General features: G+C 31.7%; 2 protein-coding genes across 2 annotated transcripts in view; one reads left to right on the top strand and one right to left on the bottom strand.

Moving 5' to 3' along the window:
• The window catches only part of LOC145328395 (uncharacterized), a 310,864-nt gene that overhangs the window by 62,684 nt on the left and 231,250 nt on the right, over positions 1-16,930 (top strand). The window contains exons 6-11 of the mRNA XM_080172033.1: positions 764-1,040; positions 14,003-14,094; positions 14,556-14,619; positions 15,051-15,131; positions 15,433-15,581; positions 15,957-16,020. Coding sequence (XP_080028159.1) covers positions 764-1,040; positions 14,003-14,094; positions 14,556-14,619; positions 15,051-15,131; positions 15,433-15,581; positions 15,957-16,020 — 727 coding nt within the window. The remainder of the gene's footprint in view (positions 1-763; positions 1,041-14,002; positions 14,095-14,555; positions 14,620-15,050; positions 15,132-15,432; positions 15,582-15,956; positions 16,021-16,930) is intronic.
• GXIVsPLA2 (phospholipase A2 group XII) lies at positions 6,230-13,506 on the bottom strand. Its single transcript, XM_080171189.1, has 8 exons — positions 13,332-13,506; positions 12,862-12,965; positions 12,321-12,381; positions 11,855-11,909; positions 11,451-11,502; positions 9,887-9,982; positions 7,871-7,930; positions 6,230-6,385 (listed from the first exon to the last, which is right to left on the bottom strand). Exons 1-8 carry the CDS (start codon positions 13,432-13,434, stop codon positions 6,326-6,328), a joined length of 591 nt encoding a protein of 196 aa, XP_080027315.1. The 5' UTR covers positions 13,435-13,506; the 3' UTR covers positions 6,230-6,325.

Here is a 16,930-nt window from a genome sequence, read left to right as displayed (position 1 = left end):
CCCCTTATGGGGCGATGTTACGAAAGGGACTGTTCCCAAATATTCTCCTTGTATGGTTTTTATTCAATGGTATTCTTATATACCTACATATTTTGCTTGTGTTAATATTTGTGTAATCGCAAGAGCATTGTATTTGATGCAATTAATGAAATAGAATTTCCACAGAAGATTGTTCAATTTATTTTATTTCATTTATTTTTAGAATTTATCTAAAAACAGAACATACCTATGTTTATTAGGTAGTTATGTTTTTAGGTAAGTAATGCTGATATTAAAAAATTTACTATCGGCTGAGTCCCAGGCATCTAGGGGCTCTGTATTCAATGGGATATAAAACCATCCCAGCACCTATGTCAAGCTTCCCTGGCATGGAGAACTTTATCCTTTCATAATTAATTTATATGTATAATCCAGACAACTACCTGGCCCAAGTGGTGGGGACCTGTTTCGTCTGCTACTAAATTGCTTTCTGCTCTTTTTGTAGGTACTTTGCTGCGTCAATATTTCCGACGCTATTGGGTGATATTCAAAGACCCAATGAAAGTCGGCACATTGTCCCTACACAATAGGTTGAGTTAGCTTTAGCTTATGCCCCCTCTATTCTTAGGGGAGGTCAAAAGCTTCCTATAGAGGCTAGAAACACGTTTTACAAATAAGTTGGGTGGTCAACATAATCAAAAAATTGTTTACCCTCCTCTGTTTTAGATTCTGTTTTTAAGGGAATAATTAATTTCATTTAATTTCATTTCAATTTGTATTTCAGGTTGTCCTCCAGAATGTCAACGCATGACCTGTCCTCGGAACCGCTAGCCGTCAGCGGTCACGCCGCCCGCTCATCCACCCGCTTTTCTCGCAGTGGCGGCGGTGGTGACGACTTAAGCGGCAATTCCCGCATTTCCAACGCCCGCACGCCTAGCGGAAGGACCAGCGGTGCAAACAGTATGGATCTGTTGTCGGCGGATGATGCGGGTAAACGGGTGAGCGGTGGGAAAGCGCGGGCACGTGAGCTTGCGGTCATTCATCCAAAGTTTACCCAAGAGGTAGGACATTTATTATAAAGATATACTTTCATGTAAAGTAGTTTTCAAGTCTGTCTGTTATAAACAAGGATAAAAATGAACAAATTAAGCCTAAATTATCAAATCTGGAGAATCATCTCAAAATATATCAGAAGCCTATCACACAGCCAAATTAAAACAAACTTATATTGCTTCTACAGACGACAATACTGAAAATATTTGGTGGAATTATGTTAGTAGCTTCGCTACTTATAATAAAAGGTTTAATTAAAAAATAATCTTTACAACTTATTTAACTATGTCGTTTCGGTGGATTCCCATTTGTGTTAAGTTTCTATATTAGGATATTATTTTTATAGAATAGAAGGGATTTGGGATATTTTCAAAGAAATCTTATTTCGTGTCTAAAAACATAAATTTAACTAAAAAAGATTTTACTTAATGCATTAAAATGTCACTTTCAATGCATGGATATGAAAATTGACAAAGAATTTCTTTATGTAGATTACAATAATAAAGAATAAAGTAGGGAAATATATTAGTCTTAACTTTCCTCTTTACATATTTTCCACAGAAGACATAACTCTTTAATATCTTTCCCACTTAAAACATTATATTTTTATATCCGTTTCCTTTTCCCTTTAATTCCTACTTATCTTCTCTATTAATCAACATCAAAAGCTTGTATAAACCTAAACAAATGGGGGGCAGATTCTAGAAATGTTATATCAAAAGCTTGTATAAACCTAAACAAATGGGGGGCAGATTCTAGAAATGTTATAACAAAAGCTTGTATAAACCTAAACAAATGGGGGGCAGATTCTAGAAATGTTATAACAAAAGCTTGTATAAACCTAAACAAATGGGGGGCAGATTCTAGAAATGTTATAACAAAAGCTTGTATAAACCTAAACAAATGGGGGGGCAGACTCTAGAAATATTATTATTACAAATTGTTTGTTAGACTTAAGAAAAGTGTTTGACAGTCTTATAAGGGAACTGTTCATAAATAATAGCTACCTATACAACTTAAAGATATGACTCAAGTAGTAAGGTTTTTTTTATTGTAGCTTAAGATTTCCAAAATCTGCTGAACCTATTAAGTTCTCCATTTTAGATAAGCATCACATAGGTTCTGGAATGGTTAAAGGCTAGGTATTTAATTTTCAAATTTTAAGTCTTTTAGAATGGTTTTTGAAACAAAAAATGTTTGTTAAACTTATGAAAGTTTTTTGACAATAGCCTTAGGAAACTATTCATGGTCAAGAGATGAAAGTTTACTTTTTTAAAAAAGGTTACTATTATTTACTTATTTTGGCTCAAAGCATTATGATTGTTCTAGATTATCCCCCCTTATTTTGACACCCTTCTTACATTTTGGCAGTTCGGCCTCTTGGAGGTTTATTAAACTACTCATTAACACTTAATCATAATTGAAAATGGTTTTATAAAAGCAAGGTGTTGAAAGGGAGAGGGGAAAACCTAAAAGATTTTAATTGAATTTTAAAGCTCAAAAAATAATTTTTAAAAGGTAGATTTCTTAAGTTTAAAAATCATTTTATTGAAACTCAATTGAAGAGCAGTATATTTGGAGTTCAGAAATTGATGCCTTTTTTTGTATCTATCAAGGAAGATTTTTTAATAGTAGCGAAGCTGTTTGAAAGTTATATTAAGAAATAGAAAGTGCAGTGAGAATGTAAGGATTGCCAAGTAGTGTCTCTAAAACTGCAGGAATAAGTTGGGTGAATTAAATAAAAAAGCTGATTCTTGATTCCAGTCAGGATTAATGACATTTTCAAAAGGATGAAAGGATACTCCCATTAATAGTTAACCCCTAGAAATTATCGATGGGAGAGTTGTCTTCCTCCCATCCCCACATCTTGTTCGATAAATTGTCTCAAATTAACCTGTGTTACTGTAAAACAATATATTTCTCCGCTAGAATAATAATTTCATTTAAAATAACTAGAGACAAATTCGAGGATTTTTAGGAAAATAAATATTTAAATTAAATCCTTATTTTGCATACTAAAAACTATTTTGCCTCTCCAATTTAAACCAGTTCTTTTAAATTCAGTATTCCTTCGTTTAATGGAATTGACAGAATGAATGTAGAATATAACAGTTGAAAATTGTAGTGAATTTAGGTTGCTAACATGCACATCACTTATTAAGCAGTTCATGCATTAATGATATCATCCTGTTGTATGTCAAAGACTAAGTATATTATAAATCCATTTGATTATATAACCTTACATGCCTAAACAAATAAATAATGATTCAGGTTCTAACTGTTTTAACACAAAAGGGTCACTGACTAGTTTGTCTGAAATTGGATACAGAATAAGATTGTATGCTTAAACATTTATATTTAGCAAAATGAAGTCTTCAATTCTTACTTTAAGTTAATAGAAAGATATTTGTAATTTTGAAGCTTTTGCAATGCTCTTAACTTTAATTGGAATGGGAGATATTTATAGAGTAGAACAGCAACCTGTAAAAATTTAAGCTATCTTTATCCCTCCTATGGATTGACAGACTGTCACTTGTATACTAAACATTGCTACAGAAATGGTGAAATATAGTTTTGTTTGCTTTTTTCTCATTTTTGAGTGGGCCTTCCTGCTTTGTTTAAGGATGGATATGACTTAATTATATTGTGTCTGAAACCCAGCAGACAATGCCTCTATCAGGATTTGTAAACGTATAGAATATGTGGATATTATATTGAAAGGGGAAAATATGCGGTAATTTAGATTGCTAATATGGAGCTTATTTATTGTTCAGTTTGTTCATCCAGTAGTAAGGAAGGGGATTGAATAAAAGGGGTTGAATGGGTGATATAGTTATTCTAGCCAGCTTGGAGTATCACTGAAAATCTGCTGCAACATCCAAGTAATAACATATCGATTACTTTGATATATGTTTTGTTTCCAAATCACTTTACTAGTCCTTTTAACATGCTACCTAGCAAAAATTGTTTTCATCTATTTTTTTTAATCGAAGAAGAATATCAAATTTAGAGCAGGACAAACGAAAATTATAGAGTAGCAGATTTTTCTGAAGTATTTGCTTCTTATTACAAGTTTCTTCATGATTGGTTCATAATCTATATGACGATTTCAACATGCATAAAACCGCCATCAAAGCTTCTCATTGCGGACGTACAGACATACCAACCCTAACTATAGAAAAGCTTCGCTCTTAACAATATATCAATTAAATATTCCCTGTAGTAAAGTTACAGTATGGTTCCAAATTCCCTTTCTTAAAATAATGATTAGATAGATATACATATATATATTAGAAGATAATTAAGAAACGATCTTCCAGGGAGGGAGTGGACATTGGGCTGTTTATTCCACTAGTCCCCAAAGAATTATAATAACGTTTTCTCATTCGTTGGGACTTTTATTGAATTTTGATTTGATAAGTTTAGTGTCCAAACGTTTCAACCACTAATTGTAATCCACAGAAGGGGTAATTTTGTGTATCATCATTGGGGATGTACAACAATTTATCGGCCATTGTCTTATCCCTTTAGATACCTGATTAGGATCAGAGGGATATTTAACCTGAAGATAAATTTATTAATTCTCAGAAGTTATGAAATATAATATGATGCACAAAATCAAAAAAAATCTTTTTTTTCTGTTGCTATGTCCCTGTCTGACTAAATGAGTATTTTGGCAATGGTGATGCCTATTGGCAACCAGCTAAACATATCCATATGTTTTGACACCATTTAGCCCAGGGACACAAAGGATAAGTAAAGGAATAATATTAATATTTATAGCTCAATAAATTGCTGGTTAAGTTTTTTTCATGGGTGTCAAGCATAGACGTCCAAGGGGGGGGGGGGTAATGGGGCGATTACCCCCCCAAAATTTTTTTTCATTTTACCCCCCCCATTCAAAATTTACCCCTACCCTGGGGGTGCCGTAGGCACCCCAAACCAATTAGGAAGGGGTATTTACCCCCCCCAAACAATTTTGGGGGGGTAAATACCCCCCAAAAAATAAAAAATCTCTAATAAAAAAAAAAATTTGCGCGCTTCGCGCGCATTTTTAATACTATATATTTAATAAAATTTAAATTACCCCCCCCAAAAATTTTACCCCAGGGGTAAATTTTGGGGGGGGGGTAAACTAACTTTACCCCTGCCAACAGATTTCAGGGGGGGTAATTACCCCCCCCCCCCCCAAGCAAATTTTACCCCCGGGGTAAAATTTGCTTGGACGCCCCTGGTGTCAAGGCTTTGCTCAGCCCCTTGGCAAAATGTTGTGCACGCACCTATAATAGATGAAATAATATATTCAGGATTCATATGGTATAAGATAATGGATGATGTTGATAAATTATTGGTTGAAAAGTTTAGACACTAGTAGTTTGAATCCATTAAATCAAATTGAATTAAAGACTCAACGTTTTTGAACGATTATAAAATATTGGGTACCAGTATAATTTACAGTCCAATATCCCCTACCTCCCTGAATATTTTGTATTATAATTATATTATTTTTCTTTATTTTCATTGCTTTTCAATTATCCATGATATGATCATAGGATATCAAATTACTTTTATCTATCAATTTAGTTTTTTAGTAGCAAAGCTTCTATATAAAGTCTGTCAGTCTGGAACAATATGTCAAATATATACAGTTCAGTATGTGTTATGATTCACATCATTGGGTAGATATACACCTATGTTTGCAAAAATATTACATAAATAATAATAAATAAGAAAACTTTTTTGCATTTATATTTCATCCTTCATATAAAAAATAATTAACAAATAGCTTTTAATAAATAGTTTATACATAGATATTACATATTTTACTAAAAAAAAATCATGTTCAGTTGTATTTAAAGGGGGGGGGGCGAAAGTGACACTTTTTGAAACCAAAACTAAGAGTTAACAAAGGAACTCGACTAAAAAAAGGGTTCCAGGTCTGAGATTTTGCATGGCAGTTGCTTTATAGGGGTACAATATGGAACTGTGAAGAAACGGCGGCGCAACCGCCAAAACCGCCGTTTCCCGCCGTAATTTTTGTTGCCTTTTCTCGGCGGTTTTCGGCGGTTGCGCCGCCGTTTCTTCACAGTTCCATATTGTACCCCTATAAAGCAACTGCCATGCAAAATGTCAGACCTGTAACTCTTTTTTTAGTTGAGTTCCTTTGACTTTTAGTTTTGGTTTCAAAAAGTGTCACTTTCGCCCCCCCCCCTTTTAAATTCTTTAGTTTAAGAATAAACTAATAAATACCAAAATAATTTTTTGTAGTGCAGCTACTCTATAACTTGTATGATTATAGTTCATTTCTTTCAGATCTCCTCCCATAATCAGGAACACATTCACAGGCATTTTTCTAAAACAATTTTATATATTAATATATTTTTATTTAGCTTGAGTTTTGGGTAAATTTTTAATTTTTGACAAGGTTTTTTTTATGTTATGTTTAATCAAAAAGTTGCCTGCAGTTCTTATAATTTTAGAATTTTGAAATACTAAATAGTTTATCTTATTATAGTTTTGTTTTCTAAACTTGAAATAACCAGAAGAAATATTAAAAATGCCCTCATGCATGAAGAAAAATTGTCATGCAGGATCTATCAGGGATGGTTGGGATAGGAATTTGGTGACAATTGGTTTTAATTATCCTTTTTTTATATTTACTTTAATTGCAAGTTTCATTTAAATACGCTATTCATATAACACAATCATGCTGAAAATTGTATTTTTTTAGGTTTAAATTAATAGTTTATTTTTATTGAGGCTTATTTATTTCCATCTTGGAAAAACTATACAAAGACAAAATATTTTTCTTCATGAAGTAAGTAGAAATATTAATTCATTTATCCATAAATCCCTGATTTATGAAAATATTTCTTCATAAAATAAAAAGCAAATTCAGAAAATTTTGCGAAGAAAAATTGTTTAATTTAGCAAGGTGGAGAGAATAATAAATCATATCAAACATTTGCTTTAAATTAAATGAACTTGAATTACTTAAGACTCAAGAGAATTCGAGTTTTATAAGTTTTTATGCGAAAGAAGACTTTGCATGGATAGTGTTTGTATAGTTCAAAACTTCTTTTTTGATGTACTTTTTTGGGGGGTGGGGCATAAAATATCTCCTCAAATAAAAAATGAGGTTTGTATGTAAATATTTTTAAAAGCGAAGCTTTTCTTTAATTAGGGTCGGTCCGTACGTCCGTCCGTCCAAGATAGATAGCTTTTATTCGTTAATTTAGGCATGTTAGAATTGTCCTATCGATTTCAAACTTTGCATGGTGATTCCTGTAGTAGTTAGGTACGTTTTAGAAAGTGTAGCAACTCTATAATCATTACCAGAATGTCCGTACGTCCATTTTAAACATGTTGATTTTTCTACTTTTTTAATAACAAACTTTTATGTGATCTAATTATCCGTTTGATCTGATTTTTGGTATATTGATTCCTGGGACAACAAAGAACAATTTTATAAGCGAAGCAACTCTATAATCAAGTCCTAAAAATGTAAGTATGTCCATAAACATTATCCTGTATCAAGCAGTTTTGCAAAAAATTTACTTACACTTTTGCTTCGACTCTTATACTTTTATATTCTGATTATTCAGTTCAGACACTATACAAGTGTTAATGTCCGTTTGTCCTACCGTTTCAGTGCTTCGCTTTTATGGATGATGTCATCTTTGTTAATTACTATATCTTATAAAAGCCTCTTTTAAATACCTTTTTTATGGTTAAACTTAACTGGAATATTAACTGTAAAAAGTTAAAATCTGTCAACCTTTGTAAAGATTGTAATCAACTAACACTGTTAATGGAAAGACCACTTTGAAAAGTTTACCTGAGCGTCCTTGAATGGTAGGCAACCAACTCCAACTACAGCCATATAGAATAACTTGGCCTTAAATTAAATGTAAATGTGAATATTATTCAGTTAGGTCTCAATAGAAGATAAGATACTCCACAGATGAAATATTCGTCAGCTAATGCTCTTTTTGGCATAGTTTGACATGCATTTTTCCAAAGAAAAAGAAATCAGTAAGGTTTTTCTTAGAAAATAGCTTAAAACTCTGTTACAGTAGAAATATTTCCTGAAAAGAAAAACCTTATTGGTTTAGCTTAGGGGACTGACAAACTAGTACACATTTTTTCTAATTTGCACATAATAGCTTATTATTAAATATTGTAAGTAAATATATAGAATGATAGTTCATGTTTGTATCTAATCTGAGACATTTGATTGACATGCTATCCAATAATCTTAACTTCACACACATCTCCATAACTGAAAATTGGATTTAATACTTAAACTGTCAAATTATGTGATTATTCAATTATTTTATAGTAATTTAGCAGAGGGCATGGTTAATTAATGTGCTTTTTAAAGTTGGATTTAGAGATAGACATACAAACCCCATAGAATGACTGCCAATTATTTCATTAATTTTATTCTTAGTAGATGTAAAAGTCTTTTATTGTTACACAAATGATTTTTAAGTTATAAAAAGGCCAAAAAGAAAAAAAATCATGCATTTTTTTCAAAAATTAAAAGCAATAGCTAGGATTTTATATTATGAGGGAGGGGTGTGTCTAAAAACTTATCAATATTAGATAATATCTGTAAAAAATATATTACTGAAAGGAAGAAAAAATTACATGATATAGGATGCAAATAACAATGCTTTTTAGTTGTTGACATTCTGAGATTATAGGACGAAAATTTCATACGCAGTAAAACTTATAAAAACTCATAGATATTTCATTATTTCCTTTTTACATAAAGAAGATAATCCTTATAATAAAGTAACTGAATTTTTGTATATCTGTCTTTCTTTACCGAAGGATCTTGCTAACCGTTGAACCGATCGGGTTCTTCTTTACAAGGTAGTTTCTCATAGGTCCTGGGAAGGATTTTAACTATTTATGGGGAGGGTACCACCACCCTCCCAAGAAAAATCAAATCTAAAATAAAAAAAAAATGGGTTTTCGAATTCATCTCCCCCCTCTTCAAGTGCCCCCCTAGAGGCCTCTAAGATTGAAGCTTATCTTCAGGACATTACAGACAGATGGACAAAATAAGATATTGAGAAGCTTCGATACTAAAAAATGCACCCAATATCATTGCTGCTGGCAGTTTTACATCCTAAACTTTCCATTATCAAACTTGTGCAAGAAAAATATTCTTTTCACAGGCTTGATCAAAATTAATGAAAAGATAAGGACAAGGTGTTGCATGAAAAGGAACAGAATCAGGGATAGGGTACAAGGAGAAAACTATTGCTTTTCCTTCAACTTTTCCGCCAATCAAAGTTGAAATTCGTATTAGAAGAAAAAAAACTTCTTAAAAGTTGAAAAAGGGTGTCTCTTTAGATGGTTATTCGTAAGACATTTACATAGGTATATCAACATATAGTAAGATGACATACTTATAAGCAAATTAACTAAATGGCTTGAAAATATGTTTACATAGGTACCTACTGAAAATAAATGTTAGCCCCACTATTAATTTAAGCATGTAACTTTTAAATAAATCTCTTATATATATTTCTCACTATTCTAATAATGATTATTTGACAGGGAGGAGGGGGACACTGAGCTGTTTATTGCACTAGTCTCCAAAGTTTTAAAATAGCGTTTTCTTATTCATTGGCTTACAAACTTTGTGGATTTTTATTAAATTTTAATTGGTTTTTTCATTAAGTGGAGTGTCCGACAACTAATAGTAATTTATAAAAAGGGTAATTTTGTGTATCATCATTAGGTATGTACATTTGTCGTCCATTTACTTATCCCTTTAGATCCCTGGGTTTCTGGTCAATCTAACTTATACAAAATTCAGCTCTATTTTGTTAATTACCTTTAATTTGCACTTTTTATTGTCCAGATATTTTTGGTGTTGTTCACCTCGACAAACTCGGTACAAACACTTGCGAAACTTTATGTCACAGAAATCCTAGATTAAAAACAAAAATATTTTATCTAAGAATAATTTTCAATAACTGGAACATGTAGGTAAATTCAAATGGATGTATAATATACGTGGATATTATTACAGGAGAAAAATTGTCAACTTAACTAGTTAACTCGTTTATTAATCAATTTGTTCATCCAGTAAAAGGAGGGGATGGGATACAGGAGTGGAAATGGGTATTATTTTTAGCCCTCTGCAAGTTTCATTTTATTAGAAAACAAGAAAATCTGGTGAAAGATCCAAGTAATAATATATCCATTTAAATACGATACAATTTGGATTTACTGAAAAGTCAATGACATAAGAGTTTTTCTTTAAATTAGTTATCTCTCCCTAAAACATCTTGCTTTTTATTCATGACAAAAAATGGATTAGATAAAATATAAAATTGCTGTGATGTTATCCTAAGATAGAGCATTGAGCAATGAAAGGATATTTCATAACATTGAAATGTTGCAAGTTTACCTCTCAAGTTTACTCACAGAATGTTATTCAGGTATAGGAGAGGGATAGAGTATCCAAAGAAAAAGTTTTACTGTAGCTAAATTAAACTTGTACTACTATGTAGATAATAATAGATATCTTTGATTTTTGAACAAAATTTATAGTAGACTAAACCAGAGAGAGAGGGGGGGGGGCAATTGACTGTTTATTACACTAGTCCCCAAAGTTTTATAATTACGTTTTCTTATTTGTTGGCTTAACAACTTTGGGGACTTTAACTTAATTTTGAATAATTGGTTTATTAATTGTTCAAACATTTCAACCACTTAATTATTTTTACAGAAGGATTTATTTTGTGTGTCATCATTGGGAATGTTAATCAATTTATCGGCCATTGTCTTATCCCTTTAGATCTCTGGACTGAACACATTGTCTTTCCGTTTTCAACTAAAACATATTTACTTGACTTTTTATGGACAACTATTTGCATTATATTTTGCTTTAAGAGGGTTTGTTATCATTTATAGTTTTTTTCTTCAGAATCTAAATCCCTTTTCCCTATTTGTTAGGATGTTGTAATGTGGAGAATTTGAATTGCATTTTTGGAATAATCCCAATAGGAATTTTGTGAATGGGGTAACTTGAATTTTATATCTATCTGGGTTATCTTTTAAAATATTAATCTTTTTTACAAGGATTTTTTTGTGGGGGGGGGGGAGGGTTGTGTTTGTGTTTATGTTTCTAGGTGAGTACAGACCTTAACCACCACCCCCACCACCGGTCCCCCTTACTTATTATAAATAAATTTAAATTATGGGGGGAGTTTGTTTTTATTTTGTTTGTTTATTACTTAAGACCAGGTTAGGTTAGCTTATATTGGGTACTGAATAGCCCGCAGGATAGGATTACCACAGGTATGGTACAAGCAGGGGTTAGGCATAACGACGCCCTCCCTCATTATATTCAATTTTGGAGTGGGAGTTCATTCAGTGCTGAATATTTTTACCTTATCCTCTCCGCAAGTGTCATAACAGTAGTCATGTGTTTGACAACATTCACTAAAATATGAAATATATGTACTTATAAAGTATTTTTGACATGGAAAAAGATATTTATTTCTTCACAAAGTGTGTAAAAATGGATCTTAATTATGACACAAAAGACAGGAACAAGTGTTTTGAAACTAGCATGCATATTTTTTTATGGGATAAACTAATAAGAAAACAAAAAATCTAAAGAATAAGTCTCTGTCTTTGCTGTATGGACCTTAATTTCTTATTAGTTTAATATGATTTAAATGTTCTATTGAGATTAAACTTAGATTAAGATTAGATATACCTTAAGTTTTATTATTAGAAGAGAAAAAAAGTATTCTGTATTTTTTGTTACATTATCTGTTTTAAAAATCACCTGAATTCTTTTTCAACATAAATGTAGGAGTCTGGCGTGTCATCAAAAATGTAATCTAAAAATGTCAAAAATTATTTAGATTAACAATAACATAATTTTGTAAATGCTCCTTTATTCTTTTTTCTATCCTTATTAGAAACATAATTGTTGGACTTTAGTTCTTTTATAAAAACTGACGGCTATGTTTTTTAGAGGCCTCTAGAAGTTCAAATAAGGACGGGAGAGTTGAACCCTCCCCCATCAATTTAGATTTTAAAACAAAAAGTAAAAAGGGGATGGGTATTTTCTATAGGAACAATTTCTCTTACATTCCCACTCCACGTTCAAAACCTTACTGTACCAGAAAAAAACAACTTCTAATAGAACCGTAGAGGTTCACTGGTTAACTAGATCCTTTGGTACAAAGAGACAGACATTCTATTACTTTTATTCAAAGTTTATTGGTTGCTTTTATTTAATTTCATACCTAGCGATCCACAACCATTAGCTGTCTTAACATGAGTGTCCTTGGCTTGTACTATCTTCCCCTAAAATATATTTATATATTACATATTAAATTTCTAAAATATTGGGCATTTTTAAGAATATAGATAGAATACAGATTTAATAATAGATAGAACACAGGGAGGGAGGGGTCATTGAACAGTAAATTACACTGGTATCTGAAGTTTCACAACCACGATATAAAATTCGTTGGCTTTATAGTTTTATTGAATCTTGATTGGTTGGTTCTTAACTGATAGTGTCTAAACTTTATATCCAATAATTTTAATCTAAAGAAGGGGTAGTTTTCTTTGTTTACACTCAGGATGAATATCAAGATCTCTAAATAGAATATTAGAGGAAAAATATGAATTTTCCAATAAACGAGTTATATGCTAGCAACCTAATTTTACGACAATTTTTCCCCTGTTATATATCCACGTATATTCTACATCTATTTAAAAGTTGGATAGAGAGCCTGTAATAATATACAATTATTGCAAGTCATAAAGTCTAGAAATTACCTTGGGACATTGAAAATAACAGTCCTCATCAATAGAATTCTCAACAAATTCTTCAAACCTCTGAACAGCCTTGATTCCATTGGAAATTAATGGCAGGATTTCATCTAAAATTAATAGAGAGTCAATGAACCAAAATCTAAAGAAATACTTTTTGTCTTTTAATTATACTATGCAACTAGAATAGGTATGAATCATCATAAAAATCGTTTTGAACCTATTAATATCCACTTGGATTAGAACCAGTTCTCAGCCATACTGAAAAATCATATACAACGCATATTAAAGACAATTTTTCACTAATATTAAAATAAAAATCATAAAATTCATACCAGTTTTGTTAGTACTGACCTTCATATCCCTTCGAGGCAAACTAAACTGGTTGTGATATTATAATTTTACATTTTAATATTCGCGGAAAACTGCGATAAATAACTATTATCAGTATATTCAAATTAATTTTCAAAACTCACCTAAATATCCTTTTGCAGAATGTAATGCTTGTTTAACATCCTCCACAAAACAATATGTTTCACAAATACAAAATAACAACAAAATTATACAGTTAACCCTCATCTTTCATTATAAATTGTAACTTTTTCGTGGATTTTTAACATTTATTGCGTGTTTATATGATGAAACTTTTAAATTGATTATGTTTATGTTGTGAATGTACTAGCAGCAGACGTTGAATAAATTTCACTTTTCCCAAACAGCTGATTTTACTTTCTCCATTTCTTTCCCCTTTACTTCACTCAATTCCTTTCCCCCATTTTTGTTATTATGTTTTTGTTTACGTTCACTAGTGCCATCTCGCGGCCAAATTGTTCATTATTTAAATTATTACTTTGCAAAGACGACATTTGAATAATAATGATAAGAAAATTAATATTTTGTTAGGAAATAACCTCATATACAATATCAGCTAGATTAGAACCGGTTCCAGCCATATTGAAAATCATGTAGAGCATCGTATTACAGACAATTTTCCACGAATATTAAAAAAAAGTCATTAAATTTAAACTAGTTTTGTTGGATAACAAAACTGGTTTTAATCTTGGCATTATAATTCCCGTGGAAAGCTGTCTATAATAGGATGCGATAAATAACTATTATATTATGTCTAATATTTCTTTTTTTTCAGAGTGGACTGCATATGAGTAGTGAGATAGAGACATCTCGTGGTAAAATGGTGATTCAACATCTTACCAATCAAGAAAATTCTTCAAATATGAGGTAAATTCGCATTTCTACCAGAAAAATGTCTTTTGTAGCGTATGAAAAACCAGGAGGGGGAGAGGACATTGGACTTTTATTACACTAGTCCCAAAGCTTCCCAACTTTGGGGACTTTTTGTTGAATTTTGATTGATTGAATCTTAAAGTTGATAGTTCAACCGTTTTAAACAATAATTGTAATCTTTAAAAGGTGCAATTTTGTACATGGTTTTGTAAATCAATTTGTTGGCCATTGTGTCTTATCCCTTTAGATTCCTAAGGACCAGAGCTCATGGGAGCCGTTAAAGGATGGATGTAAATCAATTACACCATTATTGTCTCCTTGTTCTCTGTTTAATTATAGATTTAAGGACAAAGGTCATTCAATTTAAGAGTTAGTGTAGTCTTTCATAAGTTAGTCTTGTGTAAGGTTATTATTTTTGTAATATGATATTACTAAATAATTCTGTTTTGTTTTAGGCCTTCAATTCTAGAAAACTGTGCACATTTTCATTATGAATACGCGGAAATTGGTCCCATACAGGTAAGATTTTAAAATAATTTTATCATGAAACAGATAGAAGCACACGCATTTTCAGAGTTTCTGTCGACTAAATGGCTTTATCAAAAATTGTCTTGACTGACATTTTTACTCATTTTACTTCTAGTGGCATCACTTTTTCATATCACAATGCTTAAGAAACAGATCTATATAGTATAGATGTATATACAGACAACCCTCCCTTCCTTTTTCAAAGACATCTTTCGTCTGCTTCTAAATTTATTTTCTGCTACTTTGCTGCGTTAATATAATCAAATTATAATATAATAAAATCACCATTTGTTGATTTTCAATGATCCAATAGAAAGGTTGCACAAGGCGGTTGCGATAGGGAGATACAGTTATTTAACCCTTTCTCCCTCTAGTTTTTTACTCTAATGCTTAAAAAACTAATTCTAATATCTATATTTTAGCTTGAACTACGGGATGAGAGTATCAGTAGCACAACAAGTTCAAATCAACTTTCAACCATGGAACAACAAAGCATCAATAGGGATGGATACTTAAAATTGTTAACATTGAGATGTATTTAAATATTCTTAAGGAGGCAACCAAAATCCCTAAAAACTGTGGGGATTTTTATTGAATTTTATGGTTTGTTTATTGCGTTGAGTGTCCAAACGTACCAAACACTAATTTTAATCTACAAAAGGTGTAATTTTGTGTATCATTATTTGGGATGCCCATCAAATTACCGTCCATTGTTTTATCCCTTTAAATCCATTGCTTGCAAAGCATTTTTTATCATCCTTGTTGATAAAACAAAACAAAAACAAGTATCTGTTCGCGCGCAGGTCTAAGCACAACAGCGACGCCAACGTGTACCTAATACGCGCACAAACGCAGCCGAACGCCAAGGGTGGCAGCCGCACTTGGATGCTGCGTAGGACGCTAGAGGATTTAGAGTCTCTGGACAAACAACTGCATACTTGTGTTTATGATAGGTATTTTATTTTAGTTGGAGAAACTACTCTATAACTCACTTTGTCTGTTCGTCCCTCAATCGTAATGCTGTGGGGTAAATATGATATACTAATCTTTTTTTTGTTAATATAGTTGGGTTAGGTTATGTTGGGTTTTGGGTTGAAGCACTAACCCCCTACCCCATAAATTTATTTTAAAAGTAAGGGATTCAACAGTGCTTCACCGGCACTTTGGATGAAAGCACCAGCTTGATCCTGTAGTATAAACATACCGACAAACATCCAAACTCTTATATAATATTAGGGAATAGTTCCTTTCGTGGCAACGCCCCTTAAGTGCGTTGCCACGAAACGGACTATACCCTAAAGGATATTAACCTCGGATCTTTTATTTAGGAAATATTCAGAGCTACCTGTCATTTCACAAATAGAAAATATCAAATCATTACAAAATCAAGAGGTAATATTTTCAAATAGAATAATTTAAATCATAAAATCTGTTTTACACCAATATTTTCATTTTTGTGTAGGTTGTTTATACAAGAGCATTATTAATTATTGTTTTTTTTTGGTCCAGGGGGGGGGGGGGTGTAAACTAATGCCCCTCCCTCTCCCGAAGTTGGAAACCCCTCATTTACTCCAATCAAAATTTTAGAAAAATACATAATACCACAATCAAACCTTTAAAATCTCTAATCTTACCCTCCTAAAAAAAGCTTGTTTGTATGCAGGAATATAAAGGGATAAGACAATGGTCGCTAAATTGATATACATTCCCAATGATGATAAACAGAGGTATTAGGCCAACAAATAAATGAACGTTATTATATTACTTTGGGGACTAGTGTAATAAACAGCCCATTGTCCAATCTCTCTCTGGGTTCCATTTCAATGCAATATTGGCCTTTCTTTATAAGTGGAATCTAATTATATCCTTTTTTTTCTTTTAAATTTCATTACAACTTTTTTTGTATATTTTCCTCTTCTCACTTATTTTGATGTAACGTGTAGCTTTTCTATACATGAAAAATTGTAGCATACCTATTCAAAGGGCATTGAACTAATTTTGTAATAAGGTTTTGTGTCCATTTATCCTACTGAAAACTTAGTGAACTATTTAGAAATCAATTAACATATTCTAAATTTTTACCTTTTATCATAAAAACCCTTTCAACATGTTTTATGTAGGGTTTGTTTCAGGGATAAAAGGATAGGACAATGTGAGATATTTAATCTTACAGCTTATCAATATTTCGAAAAATTGTAGGTGTATTTTTCGAGGCTCGACAGCCGCGCATTAGCCGTGACTAAGCCTAAAATTTTAACCCGTTTGGATGCTTTGAATTTTTTTCGAAAATATGGAATGCATA

This window comes from Acartia tonsa, chromosome 9 (genome assembly GCF_053477335.1).
Source record: "Acartia tonsa isolate MP-2025a chromosome 9, ASM5347733v1, whole genome shotgun sequence".
NCBI lineage: Eukaryota > Metazoa > Arthropoda > Copepoda > Calanoida > Acartiidae > Acartia > Acartia tonsa.
The sequence above is the reverse complement of the archived record's forward strand: the minus strand, read 5'-3'. Positions and strand labels throughout refer to the sequence as shown.

Coding starts and splice junctions, on each gene's coding strand:
- GXIVsPLA2 (XM_080171189.1), bottom strand. CDS start 13,434: ATGAGGGTTAACTGTATAATTTTGTTGTTATTTTGTATTTGTGAAACA. Junction 7,931..9,886: donor ATAAAAAGTGCAAATTAAAG/GTAATTAACAAA, acceptor ATTTAATTTAAG/GCCAAGTTATTCTATATGGC. Junction 6,386..7,870: donor TACCATTCAAGGACGCTCAG/GTAAACTTTTCA, acceptor AAATTGTTTTAG/AAAAATGCCTGTGAATGTGT.